At 39.3% G+C, this 21,453-nt stretch overlaps 1 protein-coding gene across 6 annotated transcripts in view; it reads left to right on the forward strand.

The window, feature by feature from the left end:
- Nucleotides 1-10,181: 10,181 nt before the first annotated feature.
- pclob (piccolo presynaptic cytomatrix protein b) overlaps nt 10,182-21,453 on the forward strand; it is a 63,865-nt gene continuing 52,593 nt past the window's right edge. For 5 of the 6 annotated variants that reach the window (XM_085164489.1, XM_085164492.1, XM_085164493.1 and 2 more), the window contains exons 1-4: nt 10,182-10,342; nt 11,731-12,769; nt 18,555-19,406; nt 20,542-21,372. In XM_085164489.1, coding sequence (XP_085020615.1) covers nt 11,957-12,769; nt 18,555-19,406; nt 20,542-21,372 — 2,496 coding nt within the window. In that variant the 5' untranslated portion in view covers nt 10,182-10,342; nt 11,731-11,956. Of the gene's footprint in view, nt 10,343-10,381; nt 10,622-11,730; nt 12,770-18,554; nt 19,407-20,541; nt 21,373-21,453 lie in introns of those variants that run through there. The other variant, XM_085164490.1, reaches the window with a different exon arrangement.

The raw sequence follows: 21,453 nt of genomic DNA on the forward strand, positions 1-21,453 counted from the left end.
ACCGAAAAATACATCTAGGGCAACCAATAACATCTGTTCACGGTTCTTTTTATTCTCCAGAGTGAAATACATACTGGGACATCAGACTCATTCACATTCTGCCTGGGTCTACCTGAGTCAGTGGGGTGCTGAAGGCATTTCACAATGGAATTCATGCTGCTCATTTATTCCACATGGCTACCATAGCAACAGACTCTGAAGCAGTTCAGCTCACCTCCTCATCAAAGAATCCTTTTCTCTCTTTCTGTCAAGTTTTTAACACTGTTCCTTGGGCCTCTGTAACCAGTGGTCCCTGTGGTCACTCATAAATCATACTCTACTTCATGAAACTTGTTCTGTTAGTTAAGCTCCAAAGTTCCTTTCTTATGGAATTGAACCCCTAAATCACCTCCTAAATTTGTCTTCTGATCCCACACATGGATTCCATCTGAGTAGATGAAAACAGATGGAAAAGAAAAATTTAAATCTGGAACAACTCATATTAATTATGCATTTTAGGATAGAGAGGCAAATTAATTGTGCTCAAAAATCCGTAAACCAACAAAGACCCCAACAGTCAAAGGGCTCTGTAATAAAAACAGTACCCTTCCTTGGCTTTGTTGAGGATAATGCTCAGTCTTTTCCTCTGTTTGCAATCTTCCCGTTTTTGTCCCCTGTTGTCTTTGTTGTTGCCACACAGCACTGCTTCCATCAGAATCCACTGTATTTGATTACAAGTGAAAATGCCACAGAAAAAAGGGGGAGGTTATCAGGCAGTGGAAAATGAACAAATGGTAAATGATCTGCTACAAGTACTAACACTCTTTAATGTTGTGTCCCTGTGCATTTTTGCAACAACTGATTGTGCTGTGCCCAGCAAATATGAACAGATAGCTCTCATAGTTTTCTCTCTAGTATATTATATTTTAGTATATTTTGGTTTTGTTTTGTATTTTATAGCATCTGTCAACGTATGGGAATTAATTATTAGCTATGGAAGTGAAAGCTTGTACATCTGGAAAGGCAACATCAGTGCTGAAAGGTATATGCATGTATATTATAACGACATAGTTTTGAGTTAGGAGAGTCCAGGGGCTGAACCGGCCTGCCTGCGGACCTTTCCAACTGAAAAGATTTGTTTCAGAAAATGGAAAACACTATAAACCTGGACTGTTGACAGTTAGAATTGTATATCAGACGAGAGTGGGACATTTCTGCAAATCCAAAAGTCCAGATATTTGCTCGATTCACAGACCGTTCTTCAAAGAAAACGGGGATGCTACACAGTGGTAAACAAGACTCTGTCCCAGCTTTTGTGTGACAGGTTGTTCCCATACAACTTTAAATTACATTATTTTTCTTCTTATAATAGTAATTTTAAAATGTGATGTTTTCTATTTTCTGTTGTGAATGAAATATGGGTTCATAAAATTTTCAAATCATTCTTATTTGAATTGTTCATATTGTCACAACTTTTCAGGAAATGAGGTTGTATGATGGATGATAATACAAAAAATGACATACACGAAAACACTGTACACACAGCAACAGGACAACATGTGCTATGCTGCCCAGTGTTATCTCAATGACAAAGCTGTCCTAGAAGTATATTTCCCCAGCAGCCACTACATTAGATAACCAAAGTGAGAGAGCTTGTACTGACCCCTGAGTGGGCTTTGTTTTTGTATATTGCTTGCAATAGCACATGTGTCACCTATACAAGACATGAAAACTCCTATTACACATTCAAGAGGATTCACTCTGATTCATGTGTCAGTGTGCTTTTCTCTGATCCTAGAAATGACTTTGTGAATAATAAAGATGCCTACCAGCCATCACATTGATGGGTGGTAGGGATCTACCAGCCATCAGTATGGGAGCTGCGATGTTTCCCACAGCGCCTATACTTCAGAAGACACAAGAGGCTTAGAAAGGACAGCTGAGTGAGTGAGAAAGATGGGAAGTGTAGATCATCTGGCTTTTCCGACTGATAGGCAAGGGAAAGCAGAGAAAGCAGAATGAGTCAGAGAGAGATTGGGAAATTGTGAAGTGAATAAAGCAACGAAAAGGAAAGAAAAGAGGGCACAGAGTAACGTATACCCACTGAGGTGTGTGATGGGGAGCTCTGTGCTCCCTTCACCTTTGGGGTTTGCCTCTCCAGGGATAACAAACTTTGAATTATATTACTGCCTCATCTGGAAACCTGAACTCGAAATCTTCCAAGAGAGGTATCGGATGCAAGTGAAAAACTTGGTTGCCCTAAAATATCGTGCATGACAGACAGGTAAAAATTTGTCATGCTGCTAAGCACAACTCATTATTTTTTGGCATTTATTTGTATATTTTACCAACAGAATGCCTACATACTAATATGAAATGAAATTTATTTTTGAAGAGAAAAGAAAAAAAGTTTAAAACAACAACACAGTCAGGAGATTGGAAAACAATGCAATAAACAAAAAATCAATTAAAAAATGCATTTGTGCAGCTTTATTTAACATCTCTATTCAGTAAAGTGCACTGTTTAGCGAAAGTAATGCATGAATACTGTGTCATGAATCTCGGTGTAATCACTACATTTATGTCCCTGTGGGGGCTGCTCTCTCCTCTAATCCATCTCTTTATCCCAGTGTCTTGCTCATTACATAACTCTGACCTTTGTACCATGTCAGCTCCAACAGCTGGCCAAGGCTGTTAAACACCAAACAACATGCGCTGAGAAGCAGCACATATTGGTCGTATTGGCTTTTATATGCAGGAGTAATAAAATGAAAAGTCTTGATTTACATATAAATGTAGAGATTATTATTTGGTTACAGAGAGGTGAAACAGTCTCAGACATACTATGGAGCTGCAAGAATTCATCTATATTTATTGTTGATCCCAGCTACAGAAATGCATGTACTCAAGGATTTGCATCCTGTTAAGTAAGCATATACAGTAGGCAGTCAACCATTCATCTAATCAATATGCAGAGAAAAAGAGAGAGAGAGAGGGAAGGAGGGAGGGAGGGAGCAAAGGAAAATAATGATGACGTTTGGACATTATTATTTGCATTATGTGATTTTCTTCTAGCCTCTTTGTGAAATATACTTAGGAAAACAAACATAAAATGAAAAAAAATAGTTACGGTGTAGGAGACCAAATGTAACTAAACCTAAGTGTGGTGTTTTAGTAAAGACAAATATAAAGCATCCTCTGCTGCAGAGAGGTGATAAAAGATGAAGAAACCAATGAAGACGAAGATATTTTACCCAATGCTAAATGATCCCAGGGCCCCTGAGTGAAAACAGAAAGTGCTTAAGGCTGTAAGGTACCAGCATCTGTTAGTTTCATCCACAGAAAATACACGGATTTGTATGAGTGATCAAATTAGTAGTCTTAAGCAGATTGTTCAGCACTTCATGACACTTTCAGAGATATTCTTCAAAGCGTCGTGTTGCACACTAATACTTTGGAAGTGATTACAGCTTTTCTTTTGCCACACTCCAGTTCTTTCATGAACCACACATTTAAATGCAGTTTAACTTTCCAAATTTGCCTCAACAGTTCAACAGTCTGAGTCTGAGGATAGTTTAATGATCTGTTTTTCATGAAAATGCCACACATTGTTGAGTTGATCTATGGTTGTGAATAAATTTGAAACATTCGATTTATGTGTACACTTCCAGGGGAGCTGCAGAAACTGAAAACTGATTCTCAAAATGGACTGTTCAAACATTTTACGAGGCACTTTTTTTTTTCAGTTGACAGCTGAATGTTCGTCGAGCACTGAATAACATAGCAATATGTGTGCATTATAGCAGCAGGCAGCTGGGAGCCTGTGGTTGCTGGTGAATATTTGATGAGAGAATAGATCCTCTCCCTGGGCAGGTTGAGTACAGTGTGCATACTCAGTCACACAGACGAGCACTCACAGACACACACATGCAGATATACCCTGGTGCACACGCATACACCAGGTGGTACAGTTTCTCTGCTGTTCAGCAACTAAGCGAGTGCCAGTGAAGGTGATATAAGAGTATACTGCAAAACTCCCTGATGAAAAAATACACCAGAAAGTGATGCCTCTCACTCTTCATGGTGTCCATCTTAGAAATCATCAGGACGCACACTACGCACACATGCAAGGTCATCGTCTCTTTTTCACTAGAGGCTTTCAAGCCGCAAGAGTTGAATACTAAGAGAGCCACACAAATAGAAAATAAGCAACTAATGCAAGAAGTGCACATCTCCATTGGTTCATATTAGTCAGAAATAATATTTATTTTGAAACACATTTTGCAGCATGCAGTATATAAGTACCTTATACACTGAAAACATTTGAGAATAAAGTGCAATTTGAAAATACTAATACTACTACTAAAAAATGCTCTTTTTGCAAACATTTGGTAGCAATACTATTGAATTTGATTTGGATTTCTTTGCAAGAGAAATATACATTTTAGTTAAAGTGCCTGCATGCAAGCTGAAGAAAGGCTACCTCTGACACTGTACACTGTTAGTGCAGGACTCTCCTTGTAGTCTAAAACCCCATCTTATTTTACACCTCTTCAATTATATACAGCTGGCTGTCTGGACCTTATCACAGAACCTGTACAAACATTCAACACCATTATAGATTGGCCGCTTCAGGGCTTGTATGATTACATGCTACATAGACTGAGGTGCACAAAGGTTTATGCTGTCACATGGTTGAAATGCGAGTTTCAGAGATTTGCCAAGTATGATATTGTAAGATCTGGAAACACAAAGCAAATACGCACACTCTCCATGCCTTTTATAATTAAAGCTTAATAATGTCAGCAAGATATGCCTAAGAAAGACAGCAAAATGTCTTACTTAAGGCTTTTGCCAATTCCATTAGCAATTACATTAGCATTAAAGCTGATGTGAGTCTTTTCAGCCAAACTGGGTTTTCAATTCACAATTCATACTGCCTGGTCCTACATCTGCTACACCTGTCATTGACTTTTTTCCTCTCGCCTGTAAGATATTCATTAAGGTAGTGCTTATTTCCTGTCAGACTAGAAAATAAAGACTCATTTTTATTCTCATCCATCCTTTTCACCTATGCCAGTCTGACTCTATCAGCAGTGATTTTGTGCTCACTGATTTGGAGGATTTGGGGGCGTGAACTGGGTTATCCTCAAATTTCTCCCGTGACATGGCAGCAGAGGGAGGGGCTGGTGTGAAAAGCAAGATAAGAGTAGTAGGGGCAGTGATAAGCCCATACAGATGTCTTGTCTGTGCTGTCTCTTTAAGAGTATTTTTAGTACGGGAGATAGCAGTGGTCACTCATCAGGAAAAAAGGACTGGGTGGCTTTAGAGGCTTGCTCAGTGTTCTAGCACAATGCTGAGTGAGGAAGCCACAAAGCATAAACCATCCTCCCAAGTGACACACATCAGACTGCCAGTGCTTGGTAACTCTACCTGTGTCTCATGTACATTCGAACACAATCAAGTTAACGGTCAGTCAGTTGCATTGTTTGGAATATATTTTATGTGTGACACATTTTGTACTTGAGTCCAACTGTAATCAATGCATTCAACAAGAAAAACAACTCATGACAAAGAGTGTGCAATTTTTGTGTATTTTTCCTGTCCACTGTTGAGCCAGTCCCTTCAAGGATGTAAGGATCTACATTCTGCCAATTAATAACATGTTGCAATGAATAATGGCCTACATTAGATCGAATTACACATAGAACTAGATTTCTGAAATACAGAGCCTGTAAACACCTTCATCTGCTGTTAATATTATATTAGTGATTTTTGCTCTTTCCACATGTGTTTCGGTTCTGTTCAGAGAGTATTATTGCAAGTCCATATTTTCCCCTCCCAGGGGCAGATATGTAAATTTAATGATGCTGGCAAAGTGTGTGTGATCAGGTTACTGTATAGATTACATTGTGACCCTGCCAGATACTCAGGCACAGAGACCTAGAGACCTACAGAGGACAGCAATACACCTCGATGCAGGTTACCACTCCACCTTGCTCCGGCTCTGCTCCCGAGAAAACCATGCCGGGAAAAAACTGCTTTGAATTCCTCAAGGGTCAACGTCAGAGGTGTGTGTTTTTGTAAACTTATTCCAACATTATCGGAAAAAGTGAATGTTTGGCTGTTGTTCTTGTTGCGGAAGTAGCAGTCTCATATGTGAGAATTGCAGCTAGGGGAGTTAGAAACTGCTAGGCAGCATAATGCTCCACAGTGTCTGCTTAATTAAAATGAGAGAGAGATAAGTACTGCCTCTCAAATCTGTTTGAGTTTGTTTGTGTACACAGCCTGATAGAGAAACAGTGAGAGAGAAATAGGGACGGGTGTGTGGGTGTTGGTATCAACTGTGGAGAGAAGAATACAAGTGTAGAATACAAGAGCGTTACTACATGAGAGAGAACTACAGATGTGTTTGGCCAACTCTTCTTAGTCACACCATCATGTTTATTTTCTTATTTAAAATTCATCTAAAAGACACATTTATGGTTTTTATTACTGGGCTAGTAACAGATAAGCAAAGTAGCAAGAAGCTCTTCTGTCCCCGTGCAAGCAGGTCTGAAGTTCAAACTGCCATATAAAACATATTTTATTCACAATACAAAATAGAAAACATATCAAATGTTTAAACTAAGAAATCTTCATATTTCACAAAAAACTATCATCTCATTTTGAATGTGATGGCATCAACATGGGAAAACTAAAATCTGGAAAAGTACGTAAGTGGTGACAAAAAACAAACAAACAAAAAAAACACCTGGAGGAACATTTAGCAAAAAACACAAAACAAAACAAACCATCCCAAATAGGTTAATTGGCTACAGGTCAGTAACACGGCTGGATATAAAAACCGCATAAGAGGTTTGTAAAAATGGACAAAAAGCTACATCTACAAATTGTGGAACAATTTCAGGATAATGTTCCTCAACATAAAATTGTCTTCTCGTCATCTACAGTACATCATATCATCAAATGACAAATTGGAGAAATCGGTATTGAATGCCTGTGATCTTTGGCAGCGCTGCATTAAAACCAGGCATGATTTGATCAACAAAGATGAAATGGGCTTGGGCTTAAGAACACTTCTGTCTGTGAACACAGTTCACTATGGCATCCACAAACAAAGGTTAAAGCTCTATCATGCAAAGAAGAACCAATATGTGAACAAGATTCAGAAACATGGCTGTGTTTTCTGGTCAAAAGTTCATTTAAGACTGAAAACAGTAGAAAGTATTTCTTTGGTCAGACTAATTTTCATTTTGGAAACCATGGATGTTGCATCATTTGGACTAAAGAGGAGAGGGACCATCTGACTTGTTATCAGTGCTCATTCAAAAGCCTGCGTCTCTGATGGTGTGGGAGTGACTTAATGCCTATTAAATCGGCAGCTTGCACAGCTGGAAAGGCAGCAGCAAAGCTGAAAGGTATATACAGGTTTTAAATCAACATGTGCTCCCATGCAGGCAGAATCTTTTTTCAGTGAAAGCCTTGTGTATTTCAACAAGACAATGGTAAACTGCTTACTGCCAACTATTGTAACAGTGTGGTTTGTGCTAGAAGAGTCTCGGTGCTGAACTGATTAAAAAAAAGAAAAAGACCCAGGACTGTTGAGGACTAGGATTCTATATCAGACAAGAATGGGACAGTCCTGGAATTGGTCTCCTCAGTTCCCAGATGTTTCCCAGGATTGTTGTTAAGATAGATGTTACAGTGGTAAACATGCATTTTCAACGTTTTTAAGCTGTGTTGTCATCAACATATCATCATTAAAGTCACCTTATTTTTTCTTAAAATGTTACATTTTCTCAGCTTAAACATTAGATGTGCTTTCTACATTCTGCTGCGAATAAAACATAGGTTTATGAGATTTGCAAATCATTGCATTGTGTTTTTTATTTCAATTTTATGTCCCAACGTGTTAGTAATTGGGGTTGTACTTTCTATACATGTGAAGCCACTGATAAGAAGTGAGCTTTCAAAGCTTCCCATCAGCAACTTGGTTTTTGTTTCGGTCCTGGATACACGTGACAGACTCTAATTCACTTTGAGGTCAGCTGGTAAACATGTGAGTGATGCAGTTAAAAATCTGCGATGTCTTAGTTGTGTGAGAGCAAAGTCTGGTCTGCCCTTATCAAAGAGTATGTGGGGGAAAAAAGGATGGTGACAGTGGAGATTTTGGTTATTGTATTTAAACTGACAAGTAGGGAGGGATCAAAAGAAAAGAACACATCTGGTGATTTCCTGCTGTCTTACATAATATTGAATGACAAACAAATCTGTTGTGAGGAAGAGTGTAAACTGTTTAATGATAAACACTAAATTATAGACAGCCTGTTTACTGTAATGTGTTTTAAATATCAAGGCTAATCATATTATTTATCTCGTAATCATTGTCAGAAGAAAATGTGAAACCTAAAGCTCACGATACAACAATGACCTAAGACATTACCTAATGGCACATAAAGGTATTATTGTGCATTAACATAATTTTAGCTCTACTCTTTTTCTGTTCTAAAACTTTACAAAAACAAAAAGAGGAAACAGAAGGAAGCGCCAGATTGTGAGGATGAGGTAGAGATAAGCAGTTTTGAGATTACTTAATTTTCAGCCCAGGTAGGAGGACACGGAAAAGTTACAGCCTATATCCCCAGATGGAGATTGTGCTACATGTTTCCTGTGTGCGTATCTGTTTGTGTATGTGTGCATGTCTGCAGTGAAGCCAGATTTGGCGCTTTCCAAAGAGAGATCATAGCGATTCTGCTGCTCACACATCACACATGACGTAACTCTTCCACACGCCCACACAACACTTGCTCTCTATCCTTCCCACAGAGCTTCCTCAGGCTTACCAGACACTGAGTAGGAAATTATTGACTGTACGACTGAGTAAACATGCATGCCATGGTGGAGCTATATTAATGCTCAAAAATGATGAACTGTGGTGGTGAGTAAACGCTGAGGGTGAATTTCCTCTTTTATGGTAGCAGGATGCTACAGAAGTGATAAATAATAGAGCACAAGTTTTGCTAAACTTTGTGATATATTCCATATCATCAGTTCACCAGGAAGAAAACTACATATTTGAATATTTTAATAGTATACGCATTTTTGCATTTACATGGTTATCTGTTTCGAATACAATTATAAATTCTGCAGAGCTGCCAAAAGCTGTGATGATGATGTGTAATGATATGCAACCTCCTTGAACTGGAAAAGTTTTCCAAAGCAGGACCAGATATGATTGTCCAAATTTTCTCTTCTCCTCACATCTGCTCTTTCAGTTGTGACAGAGATAAGAAAGTTCGTCCAAGGGGAAAAAACGAGATTATGCAGTCAAAATCTTGACGGGTGTCCAGGTCTGAACCATGGAAGAACTGATATACAGTGGCAGTTGGTGTGAATTTCCTTTGTATGAGCTAAATAAAACAACAAGAGCTGCTTGTGCACAGAGTTGCTCATGCATTTTGCTTCACTAAGCATGTTTATTTGTTAATGAAACTAAATGAACTGATACTCTATAATGGAGGCTGTGTGGATTATATCTAGCCCATTATTACTGTGGAAGAGATCCGGAACCAAGGCTGGTTGGAACATACGTACCTTAACTAAATTGACAGAGAGCACTATAAGAAGGAAGCTTAGAGGCAGGTCAGATGAACTAATTTCTTCTAAGACAGAGCCTAAAGCTGAACGTTACAATATATAAGCAGGGGAAAGTGCTCTCATTCTGTCTTTCAGACAACAGAGGGTCATAGCTTGCTCACTTTTTTAATCGTGCTCGGGCATGCTCACACTGCAAATCCAAAAGAGGACCTAGCACACACATAAAGCAGATGAGGCATTATTTGCCTTCCTTGTGCTCAGTGTTGATGTAAATCCACTGTGCTTTCAGGAACAAGAGAAATAAGTGAACGTGGCAGGGGAGCGTCATTTGTCTAGAAAATGCAATTAGTCGGGTATAACATTTAAAGTGATGTGAAATTATCCAGTGCTGTTCTTTTATTATTATTATTAGTAGTAGTATCCAGCTATACTGCAACTCACGATCACAGCAGTGACATATCAAATCTGTCAGCGGCCACTGAAAAGACGTTCAGCATAAGGGTAAATTTTCAGGTCTGATCACACGTGACTCCAGGGGAAATAAATCGCTTGTCCCCTTTAATTTCAATTTCCGTGCGTGATATATATTGTGATCACCTGTCAGATGTGGCGCATGCGCGCAAAAGTGGGAGGCGGAGTGGATGCTGATCGCTCTCTATCCGCTGCCCTGTGCTCTCTATCCCCCGGCGATCAGACAGACACGGACAGGGGATATCTCAGGAAGGCTGGGCAGGATGGGGAGACAGATCAGCTGTTGATGAAGGTACTGTTTCTCTTCGGTTTCTCTTGAATTCTGTGCTTCAGTGTTTGACATTGTGACCGTGGAGGGTGAAGGATGCTTGGTTGCATGCAGGATGGGAGGAGGTGAGCGGAGGGTGCAGAGTGGATAACAGATGGTATTTCGGGAAATCACAGGGATGACAGGGCTGTTACTGGGTTTCGTCACAGTTTTACGCTGGTTTACAATAATCTAGAACAGTATACTACACATTAAGTATAAAAAATATTCGTTAAGATACCTGGTCAAGGACACAAGAAAAAGGTGAGAATGTGTTTTCCATTTTTTCGCTCACCCGTGGGCTTGGGCTGTTATCACCTCGTACCCTCTGCGGACTAAGATGTTGTCCGGTTTAGAATGGTTGGTGGTTATGCATGATGCCTTTTCATATCGGTAAAGCGCCGTGGATACGTCAGATCCACCGTGTATGAGTGAACCTGAGCTGCAAGTGAGCATTGCGTAGTAAACGCAAAACGCAGCTGTAATTGCCTATTTAGAAAGATAATTGGTCATCACAGACTTGTATTGCCCTTGATGTTGCTTTTGTCCAAGAAACTATCAGTATTTACTTCCCATGCATTATTTGCTGGGCCGCTACCCGGATGTGCCTGCAGTTTCTCCAGTGAAAGCGCTAGATTGCCTGTGTTTACTCGTCTGGCTGCTGTAAAACACGTCTTGCGTGACATTTTTCACTCCGTGACAATCGGTGCCATTCGGATAATGAAAATCGAATTCTGTCACCGTGAAAAAAATGGTGTTCTGGACCCGCGAGTCCACCTTCAATAGTCATTTGAATAGGATTTGTAGTAGCCCGGTCAATTGAGAGCGACATCCCCCTGCTGTATTGCACATTAGGTTGTATCGTAGGCTTTAACTAGCTGAAAAGGATCTCTCTGATTTGTATAGGCTGCAAGCAGCAGAGCAGTTCTGGTCTAGTCCATGGTACTGAAAGCAACAGTCGGTGTGGAGTAAATCAAAGAGAATGAATCTTTAATGGCTTTAATGACAAATAATAATAGTTCTAACCAGAATGGAAATAAATATAATTTATCAAACACCGGTGTGTCTAATACACAGATTCTTACAGAATATTTATATGAAAATTTCTCTATTGAAAACCATGCAGTTAATAGGTTCAGATAAGGATACACTTGTCTAAATCGAGTTAACTACATATTGTGTAATGCATTGATGGTCTTCATAGTTGAGTTATTAGATTAAGCCAACTTTATGTTAATGTTGAGTGGAAGGGTGAAACTACGTTATCCCTTCTTCTACATACTTGTGGTCCGCAAATGTTCATACTGTCTTTCATTATCCCTCCCTTGTTTCTGTCACCTCACACATCCTCTTTTTGTCTGTCATGTATGTAGGAAGTCTGATGTAGATGCTGAGCCAGAGGAGAGCCCAGGGAGCAGCAGCAGTAGCAGCAGCAGCAGGAGTGGGGCTGTAGATGCCCTCTCCACAGGTCCAGCCCCCCCTCAGGCACCTGTGGGAGAGCCGGGTCAAAGTGGAGACAGTTCCTGCTCTGACTCTGACAGTCCTGTAGATTCCAGCTCCTGCAAGGAGGAAGAGGGGGAGGACGAGGAAGACCCAACAATGTTCTCCTCCAAATTCCTTAGTGGGGCAAACCCCCTCAATGCCGTGTCCTCTGCTGTAAATAAGTTTGGTTTGTTTGGAGATGATGGTGAGGGGGATAAAAAATCACCTCCCCAGCAGGGGCAAAAGCAATCTGGAGAACAGAAGCCAACAGCAGGCCCTGGAAAAGACCATCAACAGCAACCGCATCCCCATAAACCAGGCCAATCTCCCCCTATGCAAAAGACCCAACAACCTCCCAAGCAAGGTTCACCACAGCTACATGGAAATGGACAAACTGGCCCCTCAAACAAACCTGCTGGGCAACAAACAACTTCAAAGACAGGGGCTCAACCTGAAGTCCAGCCTAAAGGAGAACCCCCCAAAAACCAACCTATACAGCAAAGTTCTCCTAAACCTGGAGCTCAACAACAGACAAGGATGCAGCAACAAAACCCTACTAAGACTGGTGCACAAGGGTCAACAAAGGTTGGGTCTGAGGTTGGAAAACAACAGCAGGCATCACCAAAAGTTGGGCAGCAACAGCATGACTCGTCTAAGGCAGGACCAGAGCAGAAAGGCATCAGGGCCACATCCCAACAGCAGTCCTCTGATAAGCAAGGGAGTAAGGGACCTGGTCCAACTGGCATGACACAAGCAGGGACTTCGTCACCTGGAACAGCCAAAGCAAGATCTCAGTCAACAGCAGTAGCAAAGCTTTGCCCAGTGTGTAAAACAACACAACTTACAAAAGAACCAGCTAACCATAAAACCTGTACACAGTGTAAAATGGATGTGTGCAGCTTGTGTGGCTTCAGCCCTCCAGACTCTAATGTAAGTAGTGGTTTAATTTAGTCTTTATGTGATCTATTTTATGCTTTCTCGTAACTTTACTTCAATGCAAATGTTCTTTTATTTGATACTAAAAAATTTAAGCAGTTTTCTTTGGTTGGACACTTTTGCTATACACTACACTTACAGAATTAATACATATGTAATTAAAAATATTAATGCAGTGTAGTTTTAATTGATATCCTGAGACAATGAAGGCAAATGGCCAGGAGTTGAATGGTTATTCATTTGCATCTATCAATGCATCCTAAAAGTTCAGAATATCATAAAAAATGCATCCTTTTTGTCATTTAATTTAAAAAGATAATATTTAATGCACATTTAAATATTTCAAGCCTTTTTGTTTTCATTTTGACAATCACAGCTCATAGCTCACAAAAATATGAAAATCAGTGTCTCACATTATTCAAATATTTCAGTTTGAGATTAAAACTACTACTCAAACAGTATAAATCCCGTGTATGCCTCAGTCTAATTCAGTGCACGCAACCTCAGTCACGGGGAAGACTGCTGACTTGACTGCTGTTCAGGTGGTGATCTTCGACACCCTCTACAAGGAGGGTAAGCCACAGAAGATCATTGCTGAAACGGCTGCCTGTTTGCAGAGTGCTGTATCATAGAATATTCATGGAAATTAGACTGGAAGGAAAAAGTGTGGTAAGAAGAGGTGCACAAGCAACATGGATAAGTGCAGCCTTGAGAGGACTGTTAAGACAAATCGATTCAAGAACTCCGAAGAGCTTTGCATAGAATGGAGTAACATGTTAGTACAATACTGTGAACAAATATTGAGCCACCCCTCATTTCTTTATATTTTGCTATGAAAATGTGAGATATGTTCAGCTGTTTACTGAAGCTGGTGCAAGACTACATGGAAATGCAATGTAGAACGCAAAAATAGTGTTTGTATAATTCTGACAAGCATGGAAGTCAGTCTTTGGTATGACCACCTTTATTCACCAACACAGCTTGAAATCTATTAGGCAGGTTTTCTTGTAATTTCTTTAAGTAGTCTTCAGCAATAGTTTTCCAGTCTTTCTGAAGGACGTTCAGCCTCTTCTTTGGATGTTGGTTGCCTTTTATTCCATTTTATCCCAAGATGATCACACACTGTTTCAGTAATGGTAAATGCTAGATTCTCAAGTGACCAATCTATGACTAACAGTCTTCCACTGTGTTTTTCTATCCAGGTATGCTTTAGGCAGTATATTTGAGATCCTTTTCATTCTGAAAATGAAGCTGTTGCCAATCAGCCATTTTTGAGTTGGTATGCTTGGTGGAAAATCTGATGGTAGATTTCTATGTGCCAGAGGCTGAAATGCAGCCCCAAAACATGAGTGTCCAGCGTGTTCTACAGATACCTGTAGACACTCACAGTACTCACTGTTGTACTTTTCTTCTGACATCCTTTGTATGTACTGATGATGATTTGAACTAAAAAGTTTAAATTTGGTTTTGCCACTGATTTTCTGGAGTAGTTTGGCATACATCCCTGTTTTCCTTCCTTAAGATTAACTCATTTACAGCCACCCTTCTACTGAGACCATTTCAAGATTCACTGAATAGTACATGGATCAACTTAAGGACCAGTGTCAGGTGTTTGCTTGATTATTTTTCCTATTTCTCAAGAACATGACAGGTCAGATACTACTCATATCTTATTGATGGTCTAAGGAGCTTGGAAAGAAAAGCGTCTCGACTTCTTTAAGTTGCTTGAAAACGTTTCACCTCTCATCTGAGAAGCTTCTTCAGTTCTAAGGTCAAATGATGGAGAGTCCCAGATTTAAGCCCTATGGGAGTCCCCCAAGAGGGACAATGGACCCCCTAATGATCTTCTACCTAATCACACGAGCCAAGATGTGAAAATGGGTGTAGGCCACAATCAGCGAAACATCTGTCTTCTCTGTCCAAAATGTGAACATTGGTGTCCTCGATGGAGTGACCTTTGTACTTTAGATGCAGATGGACTGCCGATGACCTGGATGACTGAGAACCTTCACAGACATCCTATTGATGGTTTTCTTTAGTCCTGACACATTTTCTTTTTTCTCCACTTGTCAAATTTCTGCAAAATTTTAAGTAAACTCTGTACAACATGTTAAGAAATGCAGAGTTTTCAGCTAGTAGCTCTTTGGGAATCTATATCTATAACAATTTATAACTATAGCAATTTATAACTATAGCTAGTTATAAATAAAGTATCTAAAACTTGTATTAACTATTTTATGCCTGTGAAACTGTGTTATTTTTGGACTTTTCATTGATTTAATTTCAGAAGGAATTATATAATTTTGCGATGTGCTGCTGGTAACAAACGTGCCTAAATATATAATTTAAAATTGGTTCTTGGCTAACTTGTCTGTTATGTGTAGATATGACACTAGTTCATTCATTGAGTTAGGTGCCTTTTTATGCTTGATTGAGTCATAGGCCAGTGTTAAGTGGCTTAACAAACAAGCAAAAGCATTCCATTCATAATTGCTAGGTACAAGGACTGTATTGAAAATGGGAAAATTTAGTCAATATCCAATATCCAAAGAAATTCCTTGAAAGACCTTCACAAAGCTTGATGAACTCTTGCTCTACTACTTTAAAATTACAAGGAAATAAAATAAAGAGAAATGAGGGCTCGCTCTAGAGTTTTGCACAGCACTTAACTTCAAGAACCACTACACACAAACAGCTTCAGGAAAGGGTCTACAACTATCTAATTTCTATTATCAATCATACCAAACAATCAATACCCAGAGACAATGTCAGAATCGTCTTATCTTGGCTAAGGAGAAAGATATTTCCATTTTCAGCAGGATTTAGCTCATGCATACAGTGCCAAAACTACTAACAAAGAATTCGCTGACTATCTTGTCACTGTGCTTTATTGGTCAGCCACCTCACCTGACCTGAACCTCATTAAAAATCTGTGGGGTGTTGTCAAGAGGAAGATGAGAAACACCTGACCCAAGAATGTATACAAGCTGAAGGTTGCTGTTAAAGCAACTTGATCTTCAAGAACACCTTAGCAAGCTGGTCTGCTGTATGTCACAACACAGCATATTAACAATAATAATAATAATAATAATAATAATAATAATAATACATTTTATTTGAGGGCACCTTTCAAAAACCCAAGGTCACCTTACAAAAGAACAAAATTAATAAAAGAAGCAATAGTCATAAAATAAGTTAAAATTGCAAAGCAGAACTTGACAACAGATAAAATCAGCACTAAAGCGAATAAGCCAGTTTGAACAGATGTGTTTTGAGCTGTGACTTAAATGTGGGAAGAGAGTCTATATTTCTTATGGCTGGAGGAAGAGAGTTCCAGAGTCGAGGAGCAGAGCGACTGAAGGCTCTGTTCCCCATAGTGGTAAGATGGAACAGTAAGATGAATAGCAGATGAGGATTGGAGAGGGCGGGAAACAGTGGTGATATGGAGCAGGTCACACAAATAGGAAGGAGCAGATTTATGGATACATTTGAACGTGAGAAGTAAGATTTTAAAGTTTATCCTGGCTTCTATGGGCAACCAGTGAAGCTGCTGAAGAACTGGCGTAATATGAGCTCTTGACGGAGTACGAGTTATGACTCGAGCTGTGGAATTTTGAAGAAGTTGGAGTTTATAAAGGGACCTTTTAGGAACACCAAATAAGAGGGAATTGCAGTAATCAATGTCGGACGTAATAAGACTATGGACAAGGATGGCAGCAGCATGGGAAGTAAGGAAGGGGCGGAGTTGGTTAATATCACGTAAGTGGAAATATGCAGACCGGGTTATGTAATTAATGTGGGACTGGAATGAGAGAGTATTATCAAGTATGACACCCAAACTCTTAACCTGAGGGGAGGAAAGGGTGGGAGAACTTTCAATGTTAATGGAAAAACTGTGGGATTTGGATAAGATAGAGGCTGTACCAACAAGTAAAACTTATTTTTTATTACTGTTAAGTTTAAGAAAATTGGAGGAGAACCATGATCTAATCTTGATAAGACAGTTTGAGAGGGAGGTAGGTGGGAGGGATGAATAGGGTGTAGAAGAAATATAGAGCTGGGTGTCATCGGCATAACAGTGAAAATTTATATGATATTTTTGGAATATATGACCAAGAGGGAGCATGTAAATAATGAATAAAAGAGGCCCTAATACTGAACTCTGGAGCACACCAGCAGAAACAGGATGGAGACTTGAAGAATGGGATTTAAATTGGATAAACTGAGTGCTGTCTGAGAGATAGGAGGTGAACCAGGCAAGGGCGGTATGACTAATGCCAGTGGATGCTAGCCGGTTCAGGAGGATATTGTGAGAAATGGTATCAAACGCCGCACTAAGATCAAGAAGGATGAGGATGGATAGGAGACCAGAATCAGCTGCCATCAGAAGGTCATTGGTAATTCTTAACAAAGCAGTTTCTGTGCTATGATTGGGGCGGAAACCAGATTGAAATTGTTCATAGAGATTATGGTTATTGAGGTGTAAGTGAAGCTGGGAGGCGACAACTTTTTCAAGAATTTTTGAAATAAAGGGGAGATTTGATATAGGGCGAAGATTATCAAAGTTATGGGGGTCTGCACCAGGCTTTTTGAGAGTTGGGATAACAGAAGCCTTTTTCAGAGATTTAGGAACGATTCCAGTGTTAAGCGAGGAATGTATAATACTGGTTATGAGAGGAGCTAATGAGGGAAGACAGCCTTTAACTAACACAGTGGGAAGATGGTCAAGGTGACAGGTGGATGATTTAGATTTTATAATAAGATTAGATATATCAGTTATGGAGGGAAGAGGAAAGCTTGAAAATAAGTGACAGGAAGACAGTGGGGGAAACAGGAAGTCTACTTCAGAGTCAAAAGACATAAGAGAATTACAAAAGTCAGCAGAATACATATGGGAGGGTAATGTGTCTGGAGGATTTGTAATTTTACTGAACAATGAAAAGAGAGACCTTGAGCTACATTCATTAGAACTGATTAAACCAGAGTAGTATGCGGATTTGGCTGAAGCAGTGCAGTCCTTATAGAACAAAACATAAACATTATACATTTCTTTATGTAGTCCATTTTGATCCAATAGTATGTTTTCAAGGAGCTCCAATCAAGTACTGAGTGTATAAATGAACATATTTTTCAGGGGTTTGATATTTTGTGTTGTAAATCCTTTTTTGATTGATATTCTTATAATCTGAGATAGAGATTTCTGATTTTCCTGAGATATAAGCTATAATCAAAATTGCTGTCTTTTATCTAACAATTAAAGCAACAAAGACTTGAAATATTTCACTTAATGTGTTTTAGCACATTAGCACATACTTTGAACAAAGTACATTGTTCAAAGTACTTTGCAATGTCTTTTCACATTCACACACAAGGGGTTTTACAATTTTGGGTTCAATGTCTTACCAAAGGACACTGAACCCTTACCGTGCTAGTAGTGGGCAAGCTACTTGGCGACCCCAAAGTTCTTACAAGATGAAATATTGTACTATTGCAAATATTGTACATTTTATGTCATGTATTTGAAAACTGCTGTTAGATTGTGTTTAATTAGTATTGAATTAACACGGGTTTAGCACTGGTAGAGCTAAATCAATCTGGTACCATTATTGAATCACTAGTTTTTACAATTTTTTATTTTCAAAAGTTTCAAAACTCAGTTGTGATGTCCCTTGAATAATTTAGGGAAATGTACTTTTTTCTTCTTTCACCTTATTACATTATGTGCATCTATGTGCACATATCTTTTAATAAATTTATTTGTCTTTGTTTTTTTGTACAGGCACACGAGTGGCTTTGTCTTACCTGCCAAATACAGAGAGCTCAAGGATCTTCTGAACTTCCTGGACCTCCCATGAAAAACCCCACACCTAACAAAATGTCTGGTCCCCAAAAACAGACACCATCAGCTGCTGAGCCTGTCAAAAAGGAAATATCAGCACCAGGTTCACCGCAGAAAATCCAGTCTAAATCAACAAAAGTGCCAGAAAAGGCAGAAGCTGCTAAAGGACCGGAGGCTCAAAAAAAAGGCAGTCTAGCACCTGTTCAGAAAATGACACCTGAGGCCCAGAGAGCATCAGGATCTCCTAAGCCACACCAAACTAATCAGACTGAACGCAAGCAAAGCAGTGCCACCTCAGCACCCCAGCAGCAGTCAGGAGGTTTATTTGGCTTTGGAGGTACTAAAACTGAAACTGCAAAGACAGAAGAATCAGTGACTGGAAAGATGTTTGGCTTTGGTTCGTCTATTTTTAGTTCTGCATCTAATTTGATAGCTTCTGCTGTTCAAGATGAGGCTAAAACAACTCCACCGGTTTCTCCTAAAATGCAATCTTCCAAGGAGACCAAACCGCCTTCTATTCAAAAGTCAGAACAAGACAAGAAACAAGAACAACCTCAACAAGCAAAGGTTCATCCAGCTGGACAGGCAAAAGCAGAAAAATCCCTGCCAGTCACTCCAAAGACAGCAGCAACTTCCCACACTGCTCCTACTACAAGCCAATCCACTTGTCCTCTCTGTAAAATAGTGCTTAACATGGGCTCGAAGGATCCTCCCAACTACAACACATGCACTGAATGCAAAACCGTTGTCTGCAATCAATGCGGTTTTAACCCCATGCCAAACGTTAATGAGGTAAGAGGCGCAGTTTACTGAACTAACTTAGGAAAATTAAAATGAAATGTATATCTTTATAATTTTGCAGTTTTAAAGGGTCAGTGCATTTGTTTGCTGTAATATTTTACAGATTTCTCAGAAGCGCCTTTTACTTGGACTTCTGAGGCATGCTTTAGAATTAAGCTTGTTTAAGCTGTTAAGATCCTTTTTTATGTTATTTCATAGATTGGAGAGCTATTATCAAAGAACCATTACATGTTAGATGATATACAAAATTTTGTTACATTTGAGCGTTTTTCACAAAGTTTTATGAACACAGAAGTTACCCGAGAAAGCTATTTTGTTTTTGTTTGTTTTTGTTTTCATGTGCAGTCCTGTTGAACGTCTGATACTTTGACTAAGAGTCAAACTAAGAATGCTATTTGTCAGATCCTTTAATCATGCTGAGCAGGGGAAGGCTCACACTCCTGCAAGCAGCAGTCTTTTCCATTAGACCTAGATCTCCTTTCAAGTAAAAGGGAGTGGCATTTTATTTCTTGCAATAATGTTACCACTCTTATATGGTTATATAACAGAAACAAGAAATAAAAATGCTCAGTAATGCTTGAACAGTGTTGTTGCTTTTTCACATTCATACTGTGCAAGTTCCTGTTCTTGGATTTTGGATAAAGACATTTACTTTTAAAGTTTTTTTCAAAATACATCACTGCTCAAAGTAAAGCCTTTGAGGGTAAATGACAAAGTACCTACTGTGTTGTGATACTACCTTAAACTGAAATAATACTGTCATTATTGCTCTCAGCTTTTTAATTTGTAAGTTAAGCAAATAGTTATTGGCGATTAATCCTTCTTTAAGCTTTTGTTTTGCTGCACTATTTTTAGTTGGAAAACCAAATTTATTTGGATACAGTTAAAATACATTACATTGTCTCATGTAAATATTTGGTGATACAAATAGCACCATAAAGTACTATCCCAATCCTAAGCTGATTTTTGGACCAACACAGTTCTTGCTTACTGTAGTGATAACATTTTTTGCGCATTTGTATTTCTATGGTTCTTTTCTCTTTTTGCGTTTTTTTTTTTCCATAAGACTGTGTTTGTGTTTTTAAGATTAATACATTTATAATGTATTTTATGCTGTTCTTTTAAGGGGAAGGAGTGGCTATGTCTAAACTGCCAGGTGAAACGGGCTGCTGGAGGAATTGAACCTCAAATTGATACATCTTTGGGCAAATCTTTCAAAAAGACTACTCCCACACAGCCTACACCACAGAAGACTAATGCACCAGGCTCTCCCCAGAGAAAAGTACCAACATCAGCACCACAGCCAGCAAAGACTAAAGAACCAGACAGTCAAAAGGCAGTCAGCCCAGCTCCTGGTCAGACATCATCTCAGGAGAACAAGAAGACACAACCGCAGCAGATGAATCAAACTGTAGGAAAGCAGGAAAGCACCACTAAAGCTGCACAACAAGAGTCCGGAGGCCTCTTTGGTTTTGGTGGTGCTAAAACTCAGCCTGATGCTACAAAGCCTGCAGATTCAGTGACAGGGAAAATGTTTGGTTTTGGTTCCTCCATTTTCAACTCTGCATCTACTTTGATTACCACAGCTGTTCAAGATGAACCTAAAAGTACACCACCTGTTTCTCCCAAGATGTCTGCTGCAAAGGATTCTAAACCCCCCACTTCTAAATCTCCTCTTCCAGTCAAGAAGCTGGAAGAGGCCAAAAAAACAGAAGAACTACAGAAAGCCAAGGGCTCACCACCAGTACAGCCAAAAGCAGACAAGCCATCATCAGAGCAACCAAAGAAAACATCAGCTCCACCAGTTGTTTCCAAGGCAGGCCAGTCTACCTGCCCTCTCTGTAAACTGGAACTTAATGTGGGCTCTAAAGATCCTCCCAACTATAATACTTGTACTGAGTGCAAAAACACTGTCTGCAACCAGTGTGGATTTAATCCTATGCCAAATGTTAAGGAGGTAAGTTAAGAAGAATTATATCGAATATAACAATTTATTTGAACAATAACTGTGACATTATATCTTTTTTATTGTTGTCAC

Source organism: Neolamprologus multifasciatus, chromosome 7 (assembly GCF_963576455.1).
Source record: "Neolamprologus multifasciatus chromosome 7, fNeoMul1.2, whole genome shotgun sequence".
Lineage (NCBI taxonomy): Eukaryota > Metazoa > Chordata > Actinopteri > Cichliformes > Cichlidae > Neolamprologus > Neolamprologus multifasciatus.